This window comes from Pogoniulus pusillus, chromosome 4 (assembly GCF_015220805.1).
Source record: "Pogoniulus pusillus isolate bPogPus1 chromosome 4, bPogPus1.pri, whole genome shotgun sequence".
Classification (NCBI taxonomy): Eukaryota; Metazoa; Chordata; class Aves; order Piciformes; family Lybiidae; genus Pogoniulus; species Pogoniulus pusillus.
In genome coordinates, this window is record NC_087267.1 from 40,845,424 (window position 1) to 40,867,346 (window position 21,923).

A 21,923-nucleotide genomic window follows, 5' to 3' on the forward strand; every position below is an offset into this window, starting at 1 on the left:
GCATCCAAGGGTATGCCTAATGGTGTTACTTCCTAATGCCTAAAATTGCTTATGATTTGCCTTTCTGATTTCAGTGTTGTAGGAGCAGACAGACAGTCACACATCCCTGAACCAGGTTTTCTTTATGAAGATAATTCTCGTGTCATTGTGGTAATGAGGCTAACAGAAGCACCTGCACTTTCTGTCCCGGATAACAGAAAACAGCTAACACCAGCAACAGGATAAATTGCTGTTTAAGAGAGTGACTGGGCTATTACCCTTAGCTAAGCATCCCAACCTAAATCTTTGTGAGCTTTGCAATACCCTAGAGTACTCCAGTGATGGCCTTTTGTATAGGGTTAACACTCCTGGGGGAGTGACCCTGAACCTGACCCTAGGGGTCTTGGCCCCTCCTCAGGGGTGGGCCACACTCCAGGTGATGGTTAGCCCACTCCCCCCACTTCCTGTGGTATAAAAGACAGGAGTTCTCCTGTCTCTTCCTCTTTTCGCCCTCTTGCTCACTACCTGCGTTCATGACCGCACACACACACTGATACTGTATACCAGCCACGAGGCAGAGACACCATCACACTACTCGGGTTGTATCCATCCCTGTTTTGTATTTTGCTGTTTTCCCTTCCTCATCCTTTGTAAACTCCCCTACCTCCAATCCCTTTTTTCTAAGTTATTGTTAAACTTTTCCTTTTTAACTTCCAAATCGAGTGAGATTGATTTATTGGGGTGTCCCTACCTTTTATCTCTCTCCCTGTCTTTTGGGGAAAGGAGGGGGAGGAGGGGAGGGCACTCTATAAATTCTATAAATTCTATAAATTGTCATTGGGTCTACCAAATTTATAAGAGTCTCTGGGAACTTGCATTTGAACCCAAGACACCTTTCAATTTTGTTCAGAGCTTTCCATTCTGATGTGCACAGGAAAAGGTTCCCAGTCAGTGATTTCTCAGTACCCAGCTTGAAAGTAATATCCTGTGAACAGATCCTCCAGTCTAGCTGAATAAGATGTTCTAAGTTGGGTACTAAATTCTGGAGACATTTTGTGAAGTCATGACCTCAACTGTTTGCAAATACAAAAATCAGAGGTAAATCTCAAGGCCAGACCAGTTTGGGGATGGGCTTCACATTAGGGAACATTTCTGAGGTTAAGCCAATATCTTTTGTTCTTTAGTTTCCATTCAACCAGGGAGGTGGTGGTGTCATTGTCCCTAGAGATGTTCAATAAACGTGTGGACATGGCACAGCGAGACATGGATTAATGGCCATGAGTGTGTTAGGTTGAGAGTTGGACTTGTTGATCTTTGAGGACTTTTCCAACCAAAACAATTTTATGATTCCATTATACTACAAAGCTGTGCAAAAATAGCCCTGAGGTACTCCAGAAGAGCTATCAAGAAGAGAGAGTGTCCATCTAACTGCATTTGCAGTTGGGCTAACGTGCCCTTGCCTCTCAGTAGCTCTGCTGCACCAGGGCAAAGCAGCAGTCTGATACAAACATCTAGGAGCTGAAACAGCTTAGTGATGCCCATAGCTGGTGCAGCTCTACACCTTTCTGACATACTCCAGGGATTAGGCTGGGGCATTAGCCCTGCACCAAGTAAGGCAGATCAAGGTTTAGCCTCCTTCTCCCAGTGTCTGAGGGCAATGGATCTTTCCATAGTTTCCAGCTCTTGGACAGTATCTTCCAAACATTTGAAGCTTTGCCAACTAATAAAAATACTTATAAGAGCATTGACTTATATTAAAATATCACAATTCCTGAGTCACTGCCTTCAGTGACAGTCAACAAAGTCCTTTTACTTGCTTTCTCTCCATCCCCATAGAGCTTGGTATTTTCATATGCAGTGGAACACCTTCAGGAAGAGAAACAGCGACCTCCATTCTCAACTAGGTCCACTGGTGAAGTTTCTGTTGGGTCAATGCAAGTTAAATCCTTACAACAAACAGGCCAGAGAGAATGAGAACTGCGTTCTTCTGCATGCCAGAACACTATCCTAAAAATGGGGCTGTATGGGAATACAAATATGCCTCTCACCTTTCACGGAGAAAAAGGGACAATATAATTACAAATTAAATGTTTTGTTCAATTTAGAGAAGTTATTTTCAATCATTCCACTCTCCCTATGCCTGTACAACACACATTGTTCTGCCATTAATTTGCAAATCCAGCTATTTAGAGATCTTGCTGGGCTCCTAAGTCTTTTTCCACCGTTTTATGAATTCACAGAATCATAGAATCAACCAGGTTGGAAGAGACCTCCAACATCATCCAGTCCAACCTAGAACCCAGCTCTGTCCAATCAACTAGACCATGGCACTGAGTGCCTGAGCCAGGCTTTTCTTGAACACCTCCAGGGATGGCAACTCCACCACCTCCTTGGGCAGCCTATTCCAATGCCAATCACTCTCTCTGGCAACAACTTCCTCCTAACATCCAGCCTAGACCTCCCTTGGTGCAACTTCAGACTGCGTCTCCTTGTTCTATTGCTGGGTGCCTGGGAGAAGAGACCTACCCCCACCTGGCTACAACCTCCCTTCAGGTAGTTGTAAGATAGCAGTGATGTCCCCCCTGAGCCTCCTCTTCTCCAGGCTAAACAACCCCAGCTCCCTCAGCCTCTCCTCATAGGGTTTGTGTTCCAGGTCCCTCACCAACTTTGTCACCCTTCTCTGGACACATTCCAGCACCTCAACATCTCTCTTGAATTGAGGGGCCCAGAACTGGACACAGGACTCAAGATGTGGCCTGATCAGTGTTGAGTACAGGGGAAGAATAACCTCCCTCGTCCCAGCCACACTGTTCCTGATCCAGGAATTCATGGCTGGTGATCCATGCTGTGTTTCACAGTAACAGTAGATGCAAACCCAACCTTTTTACTATGGTATCTGAATTTAGTGCAAGTATTGCTTTTTCATATAAGTGACAAAGTCATGGCACTGTTTTTTTGAGGGGCAGAGATGGAAGTGGCATTTATGCATAACTGAAAAAAAAAATCACTTCTGAGCTGGGAAAAATGCATCATTAAATGGTTCCACTTGCACAGTATTCTAAAGGCAGAAATGGGCCAGATTCACTTTCCCAGCATCTGTCAATGTCTTACAGCTCAGTTCCTAGGAATAGGCACTCCCTGGGAATTCTCTGCTTTCCCATCTGGCTATTTTTATCATTTAAACAGTTCTAGAATTTTCCAATCCTTCATTAAACAGTATTTGGCCATGCTATATGGGTACTGAATTAGTTTAATTTCATGTCATAAATCAATCACTCCAGTTCCTTAACTAACTTAATTGCTCTTTGAGCTCCCTTTCTGTTTGTCCAAATCTAAGTCACTGATATCACATATTCAGGCCACTATTCAAGTCATTCTGGATGATTACCTTTTTATTACAGGTGATTTTTACATAATATTCATATAGTACTGACAATTCACAAGGCCTAAAGCAGAGAATGAAACTGGGTATGAAAATGTTACTTGAGAAAGGAGTATACCAGGATACTCATCAGAAACAGTGAAATTTCATTACAAAATGAACATCTGAAATATACTTGGGCTTTTTTGCTTCTTGTTGGGCAAACAGTATTTTATCAGAAAGTGAATGTGGATTCACAGTAAGTTGTCATGGATGCCTGCATTTTGAAATAGATTACTCTGAAGGTTAAATAATCTGCTAAACTGACTCAGCACAGTGCTCTGATGTTTACAGGATCAGAGGATGTTAGGTGTTAGAAGGGACCCAAGGAGATCATCAAGTCCAACTCCCCTACCAGAGCAGGACAATACTATCTAACACAGATCACAGAGGAGCACATCCAGACAGGCCTTGGAAGTCTCCAGAGGAGACTCCACGACCTCTCTGGGGAGCCTGTTCCAGTGCTCTGTGACCCTTACAGACAAGAAGTTCCCCCTTGTCTTGAGGTGGAACCTCTTGTGCTGCAATTTACACCCGTTGCTCCTTGTCCTATCCCAGGGAGCAAGTGACAAGAGCCTGTCTTGCCTCTTCTGGCCTGCCCTCAGATATTTATAGACATTTATCAAATCCCTTCTAAGTCTTCTCTTCTCCAGACTAAAAAGCTCCAGGTCCCTCAGCCTCTCCTCATAAGCCATGCCCTCCAGTCTCTTAATCATCCTCATAGCCCTCCATAGGGCAGAGTAGAGGGGGAGGAGAACCTCCCTTGATCTGCTGGGCACACTCTCCCTAATACACCCCAGGATCCCATTGGCCTTCTTGGCCACAAGGGCACATTGCTGTGCCATGGGTAACTTGTTAGCCACCAGGACTCCCAGGTCCCTCTCCACAGGACTGCTTTCCAGCAGATCACCTCCCAGCCTACACTGGTGGAGTTTATTATTCCTCCCTAGATGCAAGACTCTGCACTTGTCCTTGTTGAACCTCATCTCATTCCTCTGTTACAGCCTCTTATGCCTTGGTGCCCCTGGTGAGGCTGTGGTGCCACTTGCAACACCAACACCATGACATGTAGCAAGACCAAACGTGGCTTACCCTCAACATTAAAGCTGAGCTGGGCTGTGCGAGTGAAGGCAAGCCCCAAAGCAGCCAAGCTTTAGGCTGATGATTGTCAGTCTGGTGCAGGGCAGAATGAACCTCACCAAAACAGAAAAAAATACCTAAATTCCTCTTTAAAAATCAATTTTCATATTGAACACCTCTATCTGGAACCTATGGTTTCTTTACAGTCAGTGTAGAATACTTAGGGAAAAGTTCACTCTAAGACAGTCCTGTTTCGCTATCACACAATCAGCATTCCATAAAAACAGTACTGAATCTTAGAACTTAAAAAAATGAATATCTTTCCCTCAACTTTTGACAAAACAGGAAGCCATTGATATTTTGGAAGGCAGACATATCCTACAAGTTCTGTCTTGCTGTTAAAATTTTAAGAGCTTTCCCAAAACTGTATTTCTCCATTGTTAAACCCTTAATTAAATTGATTCATACAGCTAATATTCTAATTTCATGCCAGAACTTCAGTACAAAAGGTTTGCTGCTACTTGGAATATGTATATCCCACTTAAAATAAGAACCACGTAAACCATTAGCCTCTTAAAAGTGTAGAAGTGCTGTGGCCTAAATCAGTGCAGGTTGTTAATTATTTCCTGTGATAACCTCAGCTATGAGGATATATGCAAAAATATAGAACCACAGATTGGTTTGAGTTGGAAAAGACCTTAAAGAACACCTAGTTTCAACACCTTCCATCAAACCAGGTTGCTCAAAGCCCCATCCAGTCTCACCTTGAACACTTTCAGTGATGAGACATCCATCTCTTCTCTAGGGTACTTGTTCCAGTGTCTTGCCACCCCCATGTATACCCTCACTGTATAGACCTATAGGCATAGCTGTGACCATGTCAGATCAGTCCAACTTCAAAGACAGAATAAAGATTCCAGAGATTTTTAGGTGTAGATTTTACAAATGGATTCTCATTGTTTCCTGAGCTTGAATAGCTCCTGCATGAGACTCCCAGCAGGAGCAGGGAGGTCATTCTGCCCTGTTTAGCCTGGAGAAGAGGAGGCTCAGGGGTGACCTTATTGCTGTCTACAACCACCTGAGGGGTGGTTGTGGCCAGGAGGAGGTTGCTCTCTTCTCTCAGGTGGCCAGTGCCAGAACGAGAGGACACAGCCTCAGGCTGCGCCAGGGGAGATTTAGGCTGGAGGTGAGGAGAAAGTTCTTCACTGAGAGAGTCATTGGACACTGGAATGGGCTGCCCGGGGAGGTGGTGGAGTCGCCGTCCCTGGAGCTGTTCAAGGCAGGATTGGACGTGGCACTTGGTGCCATGGTCTAGCCTGGAGCTCTGTGGTAACAGGTTGGACTTGATGATCTATGAGGTCTCTTCCAACCTTGGTGATACTGTGATTCTATGATTCTAAAGGTGTATTTATACATCTATGGAGCTCCAAGAATCCAACCAACCCACAGTGCTCTCATGTTACTTATCTGCACTTAACTCTTGCTAGGAAATCCTACGTGATTCATTAGTTAGAAAAACAAAGCACATTGGGCTTTTAAACTAATGCATGTCAAAGCTAAAATAAAAAAACATCAGTGCTACCAATGTGGCTAAAGCAGACTCTGCCTACAGCTCTTTGTGGTTTGCTCTCTATACAGAAGCCAATTTTCACTAAGTAGCAAATTAGAGCACAGAGGGACTAAGATTATTATATGTAACTGAAGATACAGAACAAATTTAGATGGGTGGAATTTATTGGATTATTTTGTTTAGGGAATAGAAGTTAAATACCTCCAACAAAGCCATGAGATTCTTAATGAAGATGAGACTGGTTAAAGCCTCAGTTCTACATCTCATCCCAAGTAAGCACTTTGCAGATCATTATTACATTCAAATTGAGTTTTCTCTTTTTCTCCCTTCCTCCTTTTAAACCCAAATCCAAACCAACGTTTCAAGGCAACCTGACTGCAAGTTGAATAATACAAACTGCATCCCCATGAGCTAGGATCTGAGCTATGCACTTGCATGTTATATTTGAAAAGACACATCTGGAAATTCATGTTGTTCATTTACAAGACATAAAAGCTCCTTGTGATGCCAGCAGCAAGTAAACAGAAGAGAACCATCCCTATTTCATTGATATGTATCATATATACCAATATGCCTGTATTTCTCAAACACTCTATATCTTCTTCTCTGCCTTGTAGCAATCCTACTATAACAAGTGATATCTAAAGACATATTTTGGGGAAAGATAAAAGCTCTATTATATGACAAGGAATATTGTGACTAACAGAGAGATTATACTAATCACGAGTGAAAAAGATGATGTTTGATCTTCCCTATACTTAAAGTTTTTAAAAATGAAAAAAAAAAATCTATTAAATGAATTTTATCCTCAGGAAAAATGATTAAAACCAGAAAAGCCTTGAGATGTCAGCTGGTGACATGTTTTTCTTCTTTATCTTTCTTTTTTTTCTGTTGTTGTTGCTATGAAAAAAAAATATATCTGAGAGAATACAGCAAAGTGCATCATTAACTTCTTATTAATTTTATAATACAAAGGCAATTCAGTTAAAATAGTGGTGCTGCAACTTTAAATTACAGAACTAGCTTGGTATTTAATGAGAGATTTAGCACAGCGGGGTTTCTGTTAAATTAAGTTGTGCCTTCACATCACAGTGGGAAAACAGGTGTATATTGGTTTAGAATTATGGAAATGTTGACTAATTCCAAGGCTTGTAATCAAACAGCAAGGCACCCTGCAATATTTTCTTCCAAGATTCTGCATTAATCATTTATGTCTGGTTTTATTTTCTTCATGTCCACTAAAAGGGTACAGCTCAAAGGAAGAGATAAAGTGCTTGTGTTTTCATGTCTCTCTTAAGGATGAGGTCCATGCAAAAAGCAGAGATAGAAACAGACCACTGCAGGCTTTGCTCAACTACCCACCTCAGTCAAACTGAATGTGAACTCTTGGAAAGAAGATGGATTTTACACTATAGTTCCACTTTTTTTGTTTTGTGAATCTTGATTCAAAACCTGCTTACCAAGCCACATGGAGCAGGTCTGCACTTAAGAAATGAAGAGACTAAGCCCAGCAGTAATTTGGCCTCTGTCATTTAATGAACATAGACATCCTCCCCTTCAAGTTTCTGTAGCAGTATGAGTTACATGCGTGCACAGGCAAAAATAATAGGTGTATTCCAACTACCACACCATCCCTGCAGCCCCCTGCTCCTGCATCTGCAATCTCTCCTTACCTTACACTAATAAATCACCTGTCTTTGCCTTTTATTTTCTTCCTGGGACATTTAAAGATGCTTCTTACCTGATGCATGGTGGTACTACAGTAAAGTGGAAGGCACAGATTCTTTTGTTTACAGGAGACCTCTTATTACAGAGCCTCCTACATACCAGGTCTCCTTTACAGGAGGCAAGCTGACACAAATGAACTTGATCCTTATTCATGCCTTGCTGTAACTCCGCCAGAATATTGCTTCCATTTGCTCCAAAACTGTTTCTCACACAGACCTATCTGCTACTGATTCTGGCTCATTCAGTGAAAGCTGCTCATTGGGCAAGAGCTAACAACATGGAAATTACTAAAATTCATATAAAGAGAATCTTGCTAACGTGAACTCTTTTCAGCACGTGTGCCATAACTTTAAAGTGTGCTTAAATGAAGTTATTCTAGGAATATGCAGATGTAGCACTTCAGTGTCACTATACACTCTGAATGTCAGCATACAGCATGTACAAAATACAGAATATGGTATAGAATATATGGTGAATGGTTTCCCAAAGCGAAGTAATAGATTTGTATTTGAGTCATTTGCTTTTGTTAAAGGTATCCCTTTAAGAAGTTGCTATAACAACTTATCTCAAAGTAAAAAATCTTAACATCTCTGGCAGTATCAGAATATTTTTTAAAGCCCAGGCCTAAGAGTCATGGGAATGTAATTTTTCTATTTCCTTAAAATAAAAGTTTGTAACCTCACAGTCAGGACAGAAAAACACATCTTGAAAAAAAAAGGAAAAAAAAAAACTTTAAATGCCAAAGAGGTAGGAGATAGCACTAGAAAAGAAATATTTTTGAGCTTTAAGAAAAAAAAAAATCAAAAGCTACAGTTGTCTCTCTAACTGCTGCATGCTTGTTAGCTGTTCAAAAGCAGAGGAGAAAACGATGCCCTGCTCAAATAAGATGCAATACAGAGCTGAGCCAGCTTTGCCACCCGTATCTAGGGAGGTCACAGAAGAAGTCTGCCCCTTCGAGTCACCTGCTGGGATAACTAAAATCTCTCCGAACATAGCAGCCAGCTCCTGGAGCTCAGGGAAGAACAGAGGAGCAGACAAAAGGATCCTCTTTGCTTCTAAGTGGAGTGATGTGTAAATCTCATGGTAGAGTTTCAGGGTGAGATTCCACACCCTACCTGGGCCTCAAAATGCTGGCTGGGCAGGGGACTACTCCAACAGCTCAGGACCACCTCTGCTGGAGTGTTTACCCTTCCCAGCCAGACAGCACAGCTGTTTTGATTTTAAAGCATGTTGGTGAGCAATTACACAACTAGTTGGGTTCAGTGAAACATTAGTTGAAATGTGTTAGAGAGCATTCATCCAAGGGCTTAGCATTCTCTGGCACTGGGGATGGGAACCAACAACTGATGATGCAGAGTCAGAGGATGATGAGATTCAACTCAAGCTCCAGAGGAGTCTCAAAGGGAAACATCCCTGATAACCTTCCTTTCTCTCTGAGGATGATACACTGATCCTCTATAATCTCAAAAGCCAAACCTGCCATTGTAAGGCCTTGACACTGTGCACTGCAAGGGCCAGTTGCTGGAAAACATCATTCAATCTGAAGTGCCACTATTTTCATTTCTTCCTCTAGTTGGCTTACTTCTGTAGATTTCCTACCACCTCTTCCAGCACTTTCACTTGCAAATGAGTGAGGACTCTCATTTTACCCCGATGGATTATCAGTTCTTGCACATAACTACCCAACATACTTCTCTTATGTTAGCCATTTCCATGACAGATGAGGTGGCTTTCCTAACAGGAACTGCATAAACTCCTGGCCAGCTGTGAATTTTTCAAACACACAGTGTCCAATTTCACATACAGCATGCAGGAACTAAAGCAGATATAGGCCACATAACTGTCAGTCTAGTCAATATTTATACAGTCTTGCATACATTTACTGATTTATTTTTGTGTTCATGATGATCATTCTGACCATATACTTAAACATTCTCCTTACACCAGGAGGGAATACACCTCCATCCTTTATATTTTTGTCCCATTCCAAATATATTTGGCTACATTCAGCAGAGGAAAAGAGAACATTAGAGAAAGAAGTTTTCAGATAATTCATGCAATTAGCAGTGATGTACTTCTCTCTGTGACTTTATTCTGAACTACTGTCTGATAGTGCAAACTGCATTTTGTACAACACAACCACAACTGTTTCACCACCAGTAAGAATAGGTTGCTCAGGAGAGGTGGTGGCAGGGAACAGGATGACAGTGTTCCAGCAGCTAAATGGCACCATGCTCTACAGTACCCTGACGTGCAGTCACCACACCAATGCAGTCAGAGTGTCTAGAAATCATGTTGATATAGACTTAGTTTAACGAAGTTGGCTGTATTTTGTCTTTTTCTCTTCTCTCCTTTTTCAAACTAGAAGCCCCAGTGGCACAATGTTTTTCTGCCATATGGTCTTTCCTCCCCCTCCCTCCCCCTTAAACAGAAAAAAAAAATTGAATCTACCTTTTACTTCAGTAACTGCCTCTAGTCAGGAGGAATCAGCACTGTTTCCAGCCAAGGGACTTTCTACAGAAAAGCAACTGCCTTTTGAGATGATGCCATTGCTACAGGACTGGCACCATCACAGGACAAGACCATCAGGTTAGCCACCCTCCATGAAGAGATCAAGGTCAATTGGGGCATCAAGCAGCATCTTGAGCAAAAAGGCTATTTTTTTCTGGAAATAAAATAATTAGGATCAGAAAATAAATGTACTCACCCCAGGTAAAGTTTTAATATTGTGCAGTGCATTCTGTGCCTCAAGAGCAGCTTTTCTTGTATAAAATGTTACGAAACAACAACCTATGGAGAGAAATGAAAAGCTTTCAGAAATTAGTGAGTATGATTTGTGAAAGTACAATAGGGAAGGAGAAAAAAGCAGTGATTGAACAACACATCATGAGAGCTCGTAATGTGAATTATCATGAGGCTGCCTGAATAACATGAATAAAAGAAAGCTTGTATGGTTTAAAATAAAAAAGTCACCCCCTGTGCATTGCATCTAAAGCACACCTATGTTGTTAATGAATTCCAATCACTTAAAAATTAGGTTAACCAAAATCCAGTTGGCTTTGTACAGCATAAATGAGGTTGTATTTTTCTGAAGGCTCCCCATTATATGTTGAATACAAGCAACATGGCAAGCTCAAGCTATAGGAATTTGTTGTTGCATCCCAGGCAGAAAACAAGTTAAAGTAGGACCCTATTTGACAGGCTTTACATGTGAGAGCTAAGGTTTGTTCTCTCTGCTTGAAACCAGGTAGGACTCATTTCATCTGTAAGAATGAAACATAAGCTACAAGAGAATTCACCTCAATAGTGGAGACCACTCATGGTTGCCAGTGTTAAGTGAGGCTCTGCTCACTCTGTATGTCTACCTTCAGTAAAGCAGTCTTAGTTGCCTGAATCCTGCAGTTTTCCTTATAGCAGGATGGTACACCTGGGTGGTCTGTGGGACCAAACACAGCTGCTGACGCTTAGTTCGCCGCAAACCTTCAACCTAACTTTACCTGCAGCATATACAACCCAGGCAGCTCAGCAGCAGCTCCAGGGTGAGAGCAGAGCTCATAGATCCTCAGGGAAAAGCTATAACATGACAGGTGTGGGACAAAGAAACAAGGACCAGGATTTGACCTACTGCAACCTGTAACGTCCTACAGAAAAGAACTCTCTTCCTAGGCATGTGAGAGACATGTGCAGAGAGACTACTGCAGAAGGACCTTGCATCCAAGTTACAGGTGGGATGCTCAATTCCAGCTTCTGACTTCAACTTTACTTCCAGTGGGAGAAAAATTACTTTGAAAGCATCACTTACACACTTACATGTGCAATGCAAGATTTCAGGTATTGACAGATTGAAAATTCACACTTAAATAGCTCCCACCAAATGATGTAGAAACACCCTTAGAGATTAATCTGTTGGTATTCTGCCCATGAAAGAAATACAGCTGGGTTGAATGCAGACATGTGCAACAGACAGGGTGCTCAATGATCCAACCACTATGGGAAGAGGAAAAATGCGCTGGGTAACGCTGGTTGCGGGGCAGAAGTGACTACAGAAGTAAAAACCTACTTTGTATCAAAGATGATGATGTAAATTCTGCTGATGAATCAGAAAACAATCCTATTCTCTTATCACAGACAGAAATTAATTGCAACTCCAGGGAAAGGTCAAAACCAAACAATAAATAGAAGAAACGCTGGCTCTCAAGCCTCACTGTTCCACTGGAGTGTTACACATAAAATAACCTGTCCTTTGGGCAGTGAGCACAGATATTGCTTGCATCAGCTCCCTAAAGTTGACAAAGGTGAAACGCTGCATCCTGCCTGCTTTTGTTCAACCTTGCAGCATGCTTCTAACGCCAAAGAAGAAGCAGGAAAAAGCATGCATAGGAGAACACAGCTAGCAAATATCTCAAGCAACTGTGTGGAGGTGGCCCTCACCGCACCTTGGAAGGAAGGGCTGAATCCAGAAAGCCTCTCCACTGCCTCTCACTTGGCTCTAGCTGTACATTACACTGTGAATGCTCCCTCTGGCTTCTCAGCTAGGCCAGCAAGCAAAGTTAATGATGTATTCCCAGCTGGAATACAGTGAGGTTTTCCTTAATGCAGGGAAGTGATGGCAGGCAATGTAATACATGGGCAGGCAGGCAACTTGAGTAAATGTAACTGAGAGGAACATTTTCCATACCACTACCACCAGCTTCCTTAACATTTCAGGTTATTATAGAGATTGTTTAATGATTATTTCGATGAGCCTAACATTGTCTGTCCGGGACAAGTGGCATCACAGCAGCCACAGCCTGTTAAGGTTTGTGTTTCCTGTGTTCTTCTGTTCCACTAGAAAATGGCACAAATCCAAATTTTATTCCAGAATGAAAAAGGGAAACAAACCCAAGTTTGTGACATGTAATGGTGTCATTTTGAGAAAACATTTTTCTATCCTGTCATCCAGCTCCCAAGTCTGCCTTATACTGTTTCCTCATTGGTTTATTAGCTTTTCTTTATATAAAGCTTTTTAACCAGGAGAGAGCATTCAGAGGGGAAAATACCAAGCAGTAGCCATGACTTCACAATTATGATGTCCTTTGGTATGGGTTTGAAGAGTTTTGTTTTACGTTTCAGCTCTGTGCGTTCATTCTGGTAAGAAATTTAAGATCTATTGGTTTATCATTCTCAACACTACTTGCAAGAACTGCATTTGAAAGATGAATATACTGTGAAATATCCTTTAACTAGTAATTTTTGGGAAGTAATAGTGCAGGAGAGAAAAATGGCTCTGTGAATGAGGACTGGAAGAAAACGGCAGCTTAATGGCAAATGTGCAGATGTTTCAGGCAGGTCATTGGACCTTCAAAAAAAATGGAGGCTTCTAGGCCTACAGACTGACACATCTGAAAAACACACTTGATTTTTTTTTCCTCTTTTTGTTCATATCTTCTTAAAAAAACCCAAAACACAACAAAACGAGAAACTATTTGCTGTGGCTAGAGAGTGGGCACCAGTTGTGGACACCTGACTTTGCAGTTATCTGCTAAAGAGCTCAGGGCTGGACTGAAAAAAATGAAAGTAAGAAAACACTGAAGAAAAGAAAAGGCAGAAGTGCACACAGTCCCCAAAGGAAACACTACAGCTCAGATTATGGGCTTTCCAGAGGTGCTCACTGCCAAGTTATGCAAACCGCTGCAGCTCCAACTTTGAAGATGGCTCCAGTGTATAATCCCTTTGGCTCAGTACTACTATGTCCCATGGGAGAAAATATCAAATTCAGTCATTTCTGCCGAAATCTTGGAAGGGAAGACACCTGTGTAAGAGGACAGGACTAATCTGTGCTTTACAACTGGTAGCTGGCCCCCACTGAAAGACAAGGAAGCAACTTTTCTTCCTCCATTTTTGCTAAGAAAATGTAATATTGCTGAAGACAAATTAGTGACACTTCTGGAAAAGAAAAAGTACATTTCTGACTAAGAGAAAAGAAAGAAAAACAACAACTCTATTCACTCCAGCCCCCTGCACACAATCTTGGCTTCATCACTAACAAATTTGACAACAACTTGAACCACAACTAAACTTTTCTGACATCCAATAACTCAAAGTCTTACAGTGATAATCTTCTCCTCTGCTAGCCAGGACAACTAAAAAGGTGAATTTGTTTGTGGATGTGGTTCTGCTGATGCTCATCAGCCTAAAATACAGCCCAATTTAACTCCATGTGGGTTAGTATCTTCTTGACCAAAGGAACAGGACTTTGTGCTGCCAATCAGTGCCTCCAAAGCAGCAAATCTCCTGTGTTTTGGTAAGCTGGTTGTGCTCTACTTGGAACTGTATTTACTACAGCGTAAGACACTTCTTCTTTGTACCTAGAAAAAAAAACCTGAATGAATCATGTGGATCCCTACAGTCCCTTAAGGACACTGGCAACAACTTCATGGCTATTCTGCCAGATGCTTGAACAGACTGAGTAAAACCTGCCACCCCATGTTGCACAGTTTCTAACAGCAACAAACGAGATGCCTGAGAAACAAAGGTGGAAACCAGCCCTACTTCTCAAAGCATCTGATGAGGAAACTGCAGTGTATGCACTACAATGCTCAATTTCAACACCTCACAAAAAAAAGGGGGGGGAAGTTCTTTTTTTTCAGCTTATTTTCCCTTCCTTTTCCTTCTTTTTTTCCCCCCCAGATTTAGTGCCAGAGAAAGACCTCAAGGTCCCAGCCACTGGGGGAGAGTTGACACGTTCTATTCTCCATGACACATTCAATTCACAAGCCCTTGCTCAGGCTGCCAAAGGCAGCAATTAGCAGCAGTGGTGGAGATTCTATTTATTTAATTTCCATGTAAACATGTTTAGTAAGACACCGACAGGAGCAAACAGCCTTGCGTATGACTAGAAATAGCTTTACTGGAGTCACTGTCAGAGATGGCAGCAATGGACTGCATGGAGATCACACAGCCACAGCTTCACTAAAGCAACCATTTACAAGTTAGGGATGGACAAAAAAGATAAGAGCTCATACACTGTGCTCACGAATTTTTGCTGGGAATGAACCTGGGTTTCTGGAGGACATTTGTGGTGTTGTAGAACTAAGATAAACTGCAGAGCTTTCATGATGAAGCTTCAAAAAATGCCATTCCTGGTAAGAGCAAGATGACTTTTTCAGAGAGCTGTTAGTTATCTCCTGTAATGTCCCTCCCGTGCGACTTCTGCTCTAGAATCCACACTAGCCACCTGTGACACCCTTGCTCCCATCCACCCAGCAGCCCAGAAGTGGCTTTATTAGGCTGTAAGATGCAGCCATACAACATTGCTAGGAGATGCATCATGTCATTACTTTTATCACTGTCTCCCATTTAAAATACAGACTAATTATTCTATGAGAGCTGTTTACGCTCCTGATTTTGAACAACTAACAGAAGGAACCTCTCCTCCACTCAGAGATGTGGCTTGCACAGTCCTCACTGGCATTTAATGGCATTAGGAACTGTGTATGAGGTTTAATCACTCAGCCAAGATTGCATGCTTCAATGAATACAGAAACCTCCATCTTACTTCAGGTGAGAGTTTCCTAAACTGAATATACTATGTCAAACTGAATTGCTAGGTTGAAGTCACCAAGAACTGCACATCTGCAGCAACATGAGTAATTAACTCTTGGATGTGGGCAGGAATGAAAACATATTGTTCTACAAAATGTTCTGTGGTTTTGATTTGCTTGCTGAAAAACGTCCTGCAATTTCTCAGGCCTGAAATTTTCAACTTTGAGAAAAGAAGTCCCTCGTGTTTGTTGCTCTGATTTATGAGTTTCTATAGTTTTCAACTGCCAAAATTTGTCACTTTGGATCTCTCATGTGTTGTGCATATTATCACCTGCTGCCAGTAAGTGAACCCGAACCATAGGGTATAGAAATACAAGAGCTTATCAGTGTGCCTGGCAAAGTCTGCAACAACTTAAAAGTATGAAATTTACTTTACCTTCTAGACTAATAAAATAAACACTTCAAAACAGCTATAATGATTATCTGATGATTGAACTCTGTATTATTTTAGCAAGTAATGGAATCCTGGCAGACAAATTCAATTCAAAATACATTCACATTCAGGACATCAACAAAGTCATCATGTTGTGAATTGAAAATTCCTTTAAAGGCCGTGTTTGAATTCTAAGGGGCTGACAGATCAAGAGACTGAAGGCCCTGGAAGGCTAAATGAGTGAAGTCCTGCTATGTTCCTTTCTTTCTGTGAATGAAGCTCACTTTTGTGTGTGCATTTGCAAGCAGAACAGGTGCTGGTTTCATACAAGCTTGGAATCTCAATGGGGATAGTAGCTCCTTGTCAATCCAGCACAGTTCAAGCTGGTTTAAGTTAAGGAGGGCTTTTTTTTAAAAATTATTTTTTCCCCCTCTAAATGCCCCTCTCCTAATTTCCACATTCACTCTTCCACTACCAGAATGTAAGCATAAAACTGATTTAACAAGGTTGCCTTTTAAAAGCCTCTTGCATTCCAGCTGTTCACCCAAATGCTGAAATATGTGCTCTGTAAATCACAAATAGCTGCTGCACAGTAAGTTTGAAGCCAAACCCATCACGACCTACACTATCACTTTCCAAAAGGCAATGAAGACCTCAAAAATTCTCTCCCTCTAAAGCCACTGAAAAGACCTATTGCTACAGGAGTTCATCAGGTGCATGGCTGGGCAGTAAGCTTTTTATCATTCATTAAATTTGGTGCAGTGCCACAGAAGCCTTGTCCAGCATTTCTTCTGCATCACAAATTTTAGTGCAATTAGGTGCCTTGCATGGAAGACATGAGTCCAGAACTAGGTGTTTCAAGCCTTAGGGATTTTGGTTGTTTTCCATACAAAAACAGAGCTGCCTGAACAGCAAATACAGACAGGCCTGACATAGAAAAGCAAAGGAAAAAAAAAAAACATTTCCAGAAAAAAGAATCCAACTCTTCCTGTAATTTTGCTGAACAGCAAACAAAGGTGGCTAAGGCAAGGATGCATTCGATTCCTGCCTGCACCATCCTGTTACTCTACTGCATATGGAGTCACTTGAGAGTACAATGTCAATGGTTCCTTCCCAAAGCAATCCCTGATAGAATTGCCATATACTGCAGAAATCAACCTTTAACGGTGCCGCCTCCCAATTAGCTCAGGTTTGCTAATAGTTTGATATAATTGGCACCCTGATGGAAACCGCATTACCAATCCTGTCACCAGCCAGGAAACCGCACTGCCACTCTAATGACAGCACATATTATAGTGATGCCACTTCTAATATTAATACATTAGCTGAAGGTAGGCAGGGGCTCACACACGAGAAGGATTCACAACCGGGACGTGCTAAATCTCACCCTGTATGTTATTTTTCCTCCTGGTTGTAACATTCGCAGTGGTCACGCAGCAGCCCCAGCGTGCCCCAAACCGCCCCTGTCGCATTAAAGCACAAATGCTGCAGGCTGGTAACAGCCCTGTAAATGGCCAGTGAAAAATGATCCCACGGAGCTCAATTTTTTCTCTTCATGCCTTGCAAGTTATGACGGCCTTTCTGTTAATTGGCCACAAGTCCTAGTTTGCTGTCAGCCTTCAGCTGCACCGGGGAGCTCTTTTGGAGGAGTCGCACTCTGTCATTCCCGTACCCTTGTGAATACAAATGCTCTCTATAAATGTCCTCTGCCTACAAAATGGAATTTTTTTTCTTCTTCCCCCTCCCCTCCCCCTTCCTTTTTTTTTATTTTTTGACCTAGATTAAATCTGCTGCATTTTCAAGCCTTTTGGGAAAGCAACTAAGAACTAATATGCACGGGTTCATGTGCCACAACACTTTTCCCACCCACCGTTATGTAAATTTTGACTAAACTGCCACACAGATAGAAAAAGATAGCAAGGACAAAACTGTCAGAATCTGCTTTTCTTGTTTTCTGAAATAAGCCACTTACATTAAACAGTTTTAAATGGCTAATAGCTTTAAAAGTACCCAAAGAAATCTGATGTACATTTATTCATACAGAATCACAGAAACAACCAGGTTGGAAGAGACTTTCAAGATCATTCAGTCCAACCTAGCACCCAGCCCTATCCAATCAACTAGACCATGGCACAAAGTGCCTCATCCAGTCTTTTTTTCAAGACCTCCAGGGACAGGGACTCCACCACCTCCCTGGGCAGCCCATTCCAATGGCAGATCACTCTCTCTGGCAAGAACTTCCTCCTAACAGCCAGCCTATACCTCTCCCATCACAACTTGATGACATTCCAGCCTTTAGGTCTGAACTGTCTCCCAATGGGAAGTCACAGTACTTCCCACCTGCAAAGTACAGAAAAGAGTATGTACAAAATACAGATAAAACAATAAATATATACTTAATTTGAAACAATTTGAAGCAAGGTCTGCCACTATGTATATAGATTATATCACAAATAAATCTTGACTTTGGGGGGACATCTAAGTGAAACTACAACATAAGTAATCGCTTATTTCTTATGCTGCCTTCTCTTTAGCCCTGTGCCATTTCTTCTCTTGTTTTCCTTCCTGTTCTCACACCAATTCTCCTTAATCTTTAACTCATTTTTCTCCCCTCATACAAATCTTTATTGTTTTCTTCCTAGCAGATTGTCATTGTTTCCTTTTTCCTTGGCCAGGTAACAATTACTGATTTGAGTTTAGTGGCTTTGAAATGAATTAACATGTCCTCTGAGTAAGTTAACCCCTATGTTTGTCCATCTGCTGAACTCATCTTTGGATATAGTAGAGAGTTCAGAGCACAGGTGCTAAAGAAAAAAGAAAGGAAATGAAAAATTAAGACATCCTCCTTTATTAATCTATTCTTACAGCAGAAAACTGGTGTGACACTGTATTTCAATTCAAAAAGACTCTACAAAGATCATGTTTACATAAATTAATGTAGGCAGGGACATATCTTTCCCTAATGATATTTCAAAAGCCCTACAGTCTCCAACTGTGATATTCACTAGAAGCAAATCAAGCTTCCTAGCTTATAGTCTTGGTTTTCTTTCTTTGGTTTTTTTTTTTTTTTTTTTTTTTTAATGATTGTTTGGCTGTTTTTTTGTTTGTTTTGTTGGTTTTTCTCCCCCCCACACTTGAAAGCTTGAGAAAGATCACTAAAGACTACTTTTTCCCCCATAACACATTCAGACCACCTCTCTGATGAAACCTCTAATTGCACTGCAACTCCTGAGAAGCCACTCAAGTCCTAGTTCAACTAGGAGGTATCCTGTGGTGAAAAATACTCAGAATGGCATAGCTTTACCATAAGATTATGAATTTAAAGCAGTCAAATCTTTGAGAGCTAATTGCAATTTATAAGTCTACAGTGCCAGTACGACAAACCTATGTTATGTACTGGAAATTATTTTCACTGGATGAATGCAAATGGCATCCTGGGCTGCATCAGGCAGAGTGCTGCCAGGAGAGCAGTGAAGGTGATCCTTACACCCTGCTCAGCTTTGCTGAGACATTTCTGGAGTGTGGAGTCCTGCTCTGGTCACACTTTGAGTACTGTGTCCACTTCAGGGCCCCTCAATTTAAGAAGGACATTGAGATGCTTGAGCGTGTCCAGAGAAGGGCAACAAGGCTGGTGAGAGGCCTTGAGCACAGCCCTACGAGGAGAGGCTGAGGGAGCTGGGATTGGTTAGCCTGGAGAAGAGGAGGCTCAGGGGAGACCTTATTGCTGTTTACAACTACCTGAAGGGTGGTTGTGGCCAGAGGGAGATTGATCTCTTCTCTCAGCTGGCCAGCACCAGAACGAGAGGACACAGCCTCAAGCTATGCCGGAGGAAATTTAGGCTTGAGGTGAGGAGAAAGTTCTTCACTGAGAGAGTCACTGGATACTGGAATGGGCTGCCCAGGGAGGTTTGTCTAGTTGCCGTCCCGGGAGCTGTTCAAGGCAGGATTGGACGTAGCACTTGGTGCCATGGTCTAGCCTTGAGCTCTGTGGTAACAGATTGTACTTGATGATCTGTGAGGTCTCTTCCAACCTTGGTGATACGGTGATACCAGTACAAGAGAGGGTTGGACATACTGCAAGAAGCCCAGTGAACAGCCAGGAAGATGGACTGGCACATTACTCATATGAAGAAAGACTGAGATAGCTGAGACTGTTCAGGCTGGAGAAGGAAAGGCTGAGGGGGATCTCAATGTGTATAAACACCTGATGGGAAGGAAATAAAGAAGATGGAGCCTTCTCAGAGGTGCCCAATGACAAGAGGCCATGGGCACAAATAGAAATATGGGAAATTCCATTTAAAAATTAATAGTGAAAAAAATGCTGTAAGAGTGATGAAACACTGGCATAGTTTGCCCAGAGAAGTTGCAGACTCTCCATCTGTAAAGATATTTTGAATCCTGCCTGGATGCAGCCCTGAGCAACCTGCTGCAGGTGACCCTGCTTTGAGCATGGGATGGATGGGACTAATCCCTAAAGCCCCTTTCAAACTCAGTCAGCCTATGGTTTTGTGAAATGGCAATGCTGCAATTTAAGTGGCTTGTCCACAAGATCCCTCATAACACATTGTAAGCTTATTTAACTTTAGCAGACATCAGTTGAGATACTGTTGTTGTAGCCATCAGCTGTGAACCAGCTCTCATTCACTAGCAAATTTCACACACATGATGAGTTTTTTTCATAGCAAGAACATAGAAATTAAACTTTTTTTTTTTTTTTTTTTTTTTTCAGAAACAGAATCAGAAAGATTAAAATCTGAGTATGGCCCACGTAGCCACAGACATGCAGGACAATAATAATGCCTGGTATCACAGCTTGTTTCTAGAAATACATCAAGAAACTTATTAATTCAAAAGTTGATATTATGATGACTTTTTTAAATTACTGCTTACCTGGCCCCCTTGTATCTGACATAATGAAGTTTTGCACAGATTCCTTCAACGTTGCAAGGCCACCAACCCATCTACAGCCCTGACAGATCTCAGATTCTGAGCTTGTGTCTTCTAAAGACAGCATAGTAAAAGCCAGATCCAGCAGCACAAAGAGATAGAGGATGATTGGAGGAGAGAAAAAAAAAAATGCATAGGATTGAAAGATTTCTATTGCTAAAGCTTAATGAAAATCCATTCCAAGAAAAGAACAACAAACCTCCAATCTTCTCCCTTACCCAGAAACTTGGTAAGAACACAGTGTACAAGTTCCATTTACTTGGTAAGACTCTAATGTGTGCATGCACTTCACAGGATTTGGAAAAGCTGGCTTTTTGCAAAAGAATCTAAAATTTGACCTTGGATAACTCATTTCTAGGAATATGGTGTTGAAGTTCTGAAAATAATGTTCAACGCCCATCTGAATCTTTTGGTGCCTAAGTGCTTTTAAACAATTTGGCCTTTAATCTCTCCATGGCCTAGCTCCTGCTTGTAAAATGGAAAGAATAAAACGTCCTGAGCTCAAAGGAATATTGTAAAGAGGCTATTTAATGAGGTAAAAAAGTTCCTGCAATAATAGTGACCTGAGTAACAGCAGAGCAATACTTGTAAGCGCTGCTTCCATCTAACTCACTGCAGCCTGACATGCTTTCTCCATGTATAAGTTTGCGTATAGGAGATGGAAGAAATCAATATAAGACATTTCAGCTGGCTTAAGAGGCACTTAAACAGGATGAAAAGAAATTTGAGGTTAAATATTGCTTCAGAATGCCCTGAACTTGGATCAATGAGGACCTATTTACCCCCTCAACCCCATGGTTTTTCGCTTTTGACCAAGCCGCCTAACATCGGGCTCCTCAGGGGGGGACCTCACAGCTGTCTACAACTACCAGAAGGGAGGTTGTAGCCAGGTGGGGGTTGGTCTCTTCTCCCAGGCAACCAGCAATAGAACAAGGGGACACAGTCTCAAGTTGTGCCAGGGGAAGTATAGGCTGGATGTTAGGAGGAAGTTCTTCACAGAGAGAGTGATTGGCATTGGAATGGGCTGCCCAGGGAGGTGGTGTTCAAGCAAAGACTGGATAAGGCACTTAGTGCCATGGTTTAGTTGACTGGCTAGGGCTGGGTGCTAGGTTGGACTGAATGATCTTGAAAGTCTCTTCCAACCTGGTTGATTCTATGAACTCAGTCTCCACTTTGAGTCCTGATTTGCTACAATAAGCACGCTATTTTCAGGAAGCTAGTTTTTATCTGTAGGAGAGCTA

At 41.9% G+C, this 21,923-nt stretch overlaps 1 protein-coding gene across 17 annotated transcripts in view; it reads right to left on the bottom strand.

The window, feature by feature from the left end:
* CELF2 (CUGBP Elav-like family member 2) overlaps positions 1 to 21,923 on the bottom strand; it is a 649,329-nt gene that overhangs the window by 107,373 nt on the left and 520,033 nt on the right. For all 17 annotated transcript variants that reach the window (XM_064142683.1, XM_064142686.1, XM_064142673.1 and 14 more), the window contains one exon: positions 10,486 to 10,568. In XM_064142683.1, the coding sequence (XP_063998753.1) occupies positions 10,486 to 10,568 (83 nt within the window). The remainder of the gene's footprint in view (positions 1 to 10,485; positions 10,569 to 21,923) is intronic.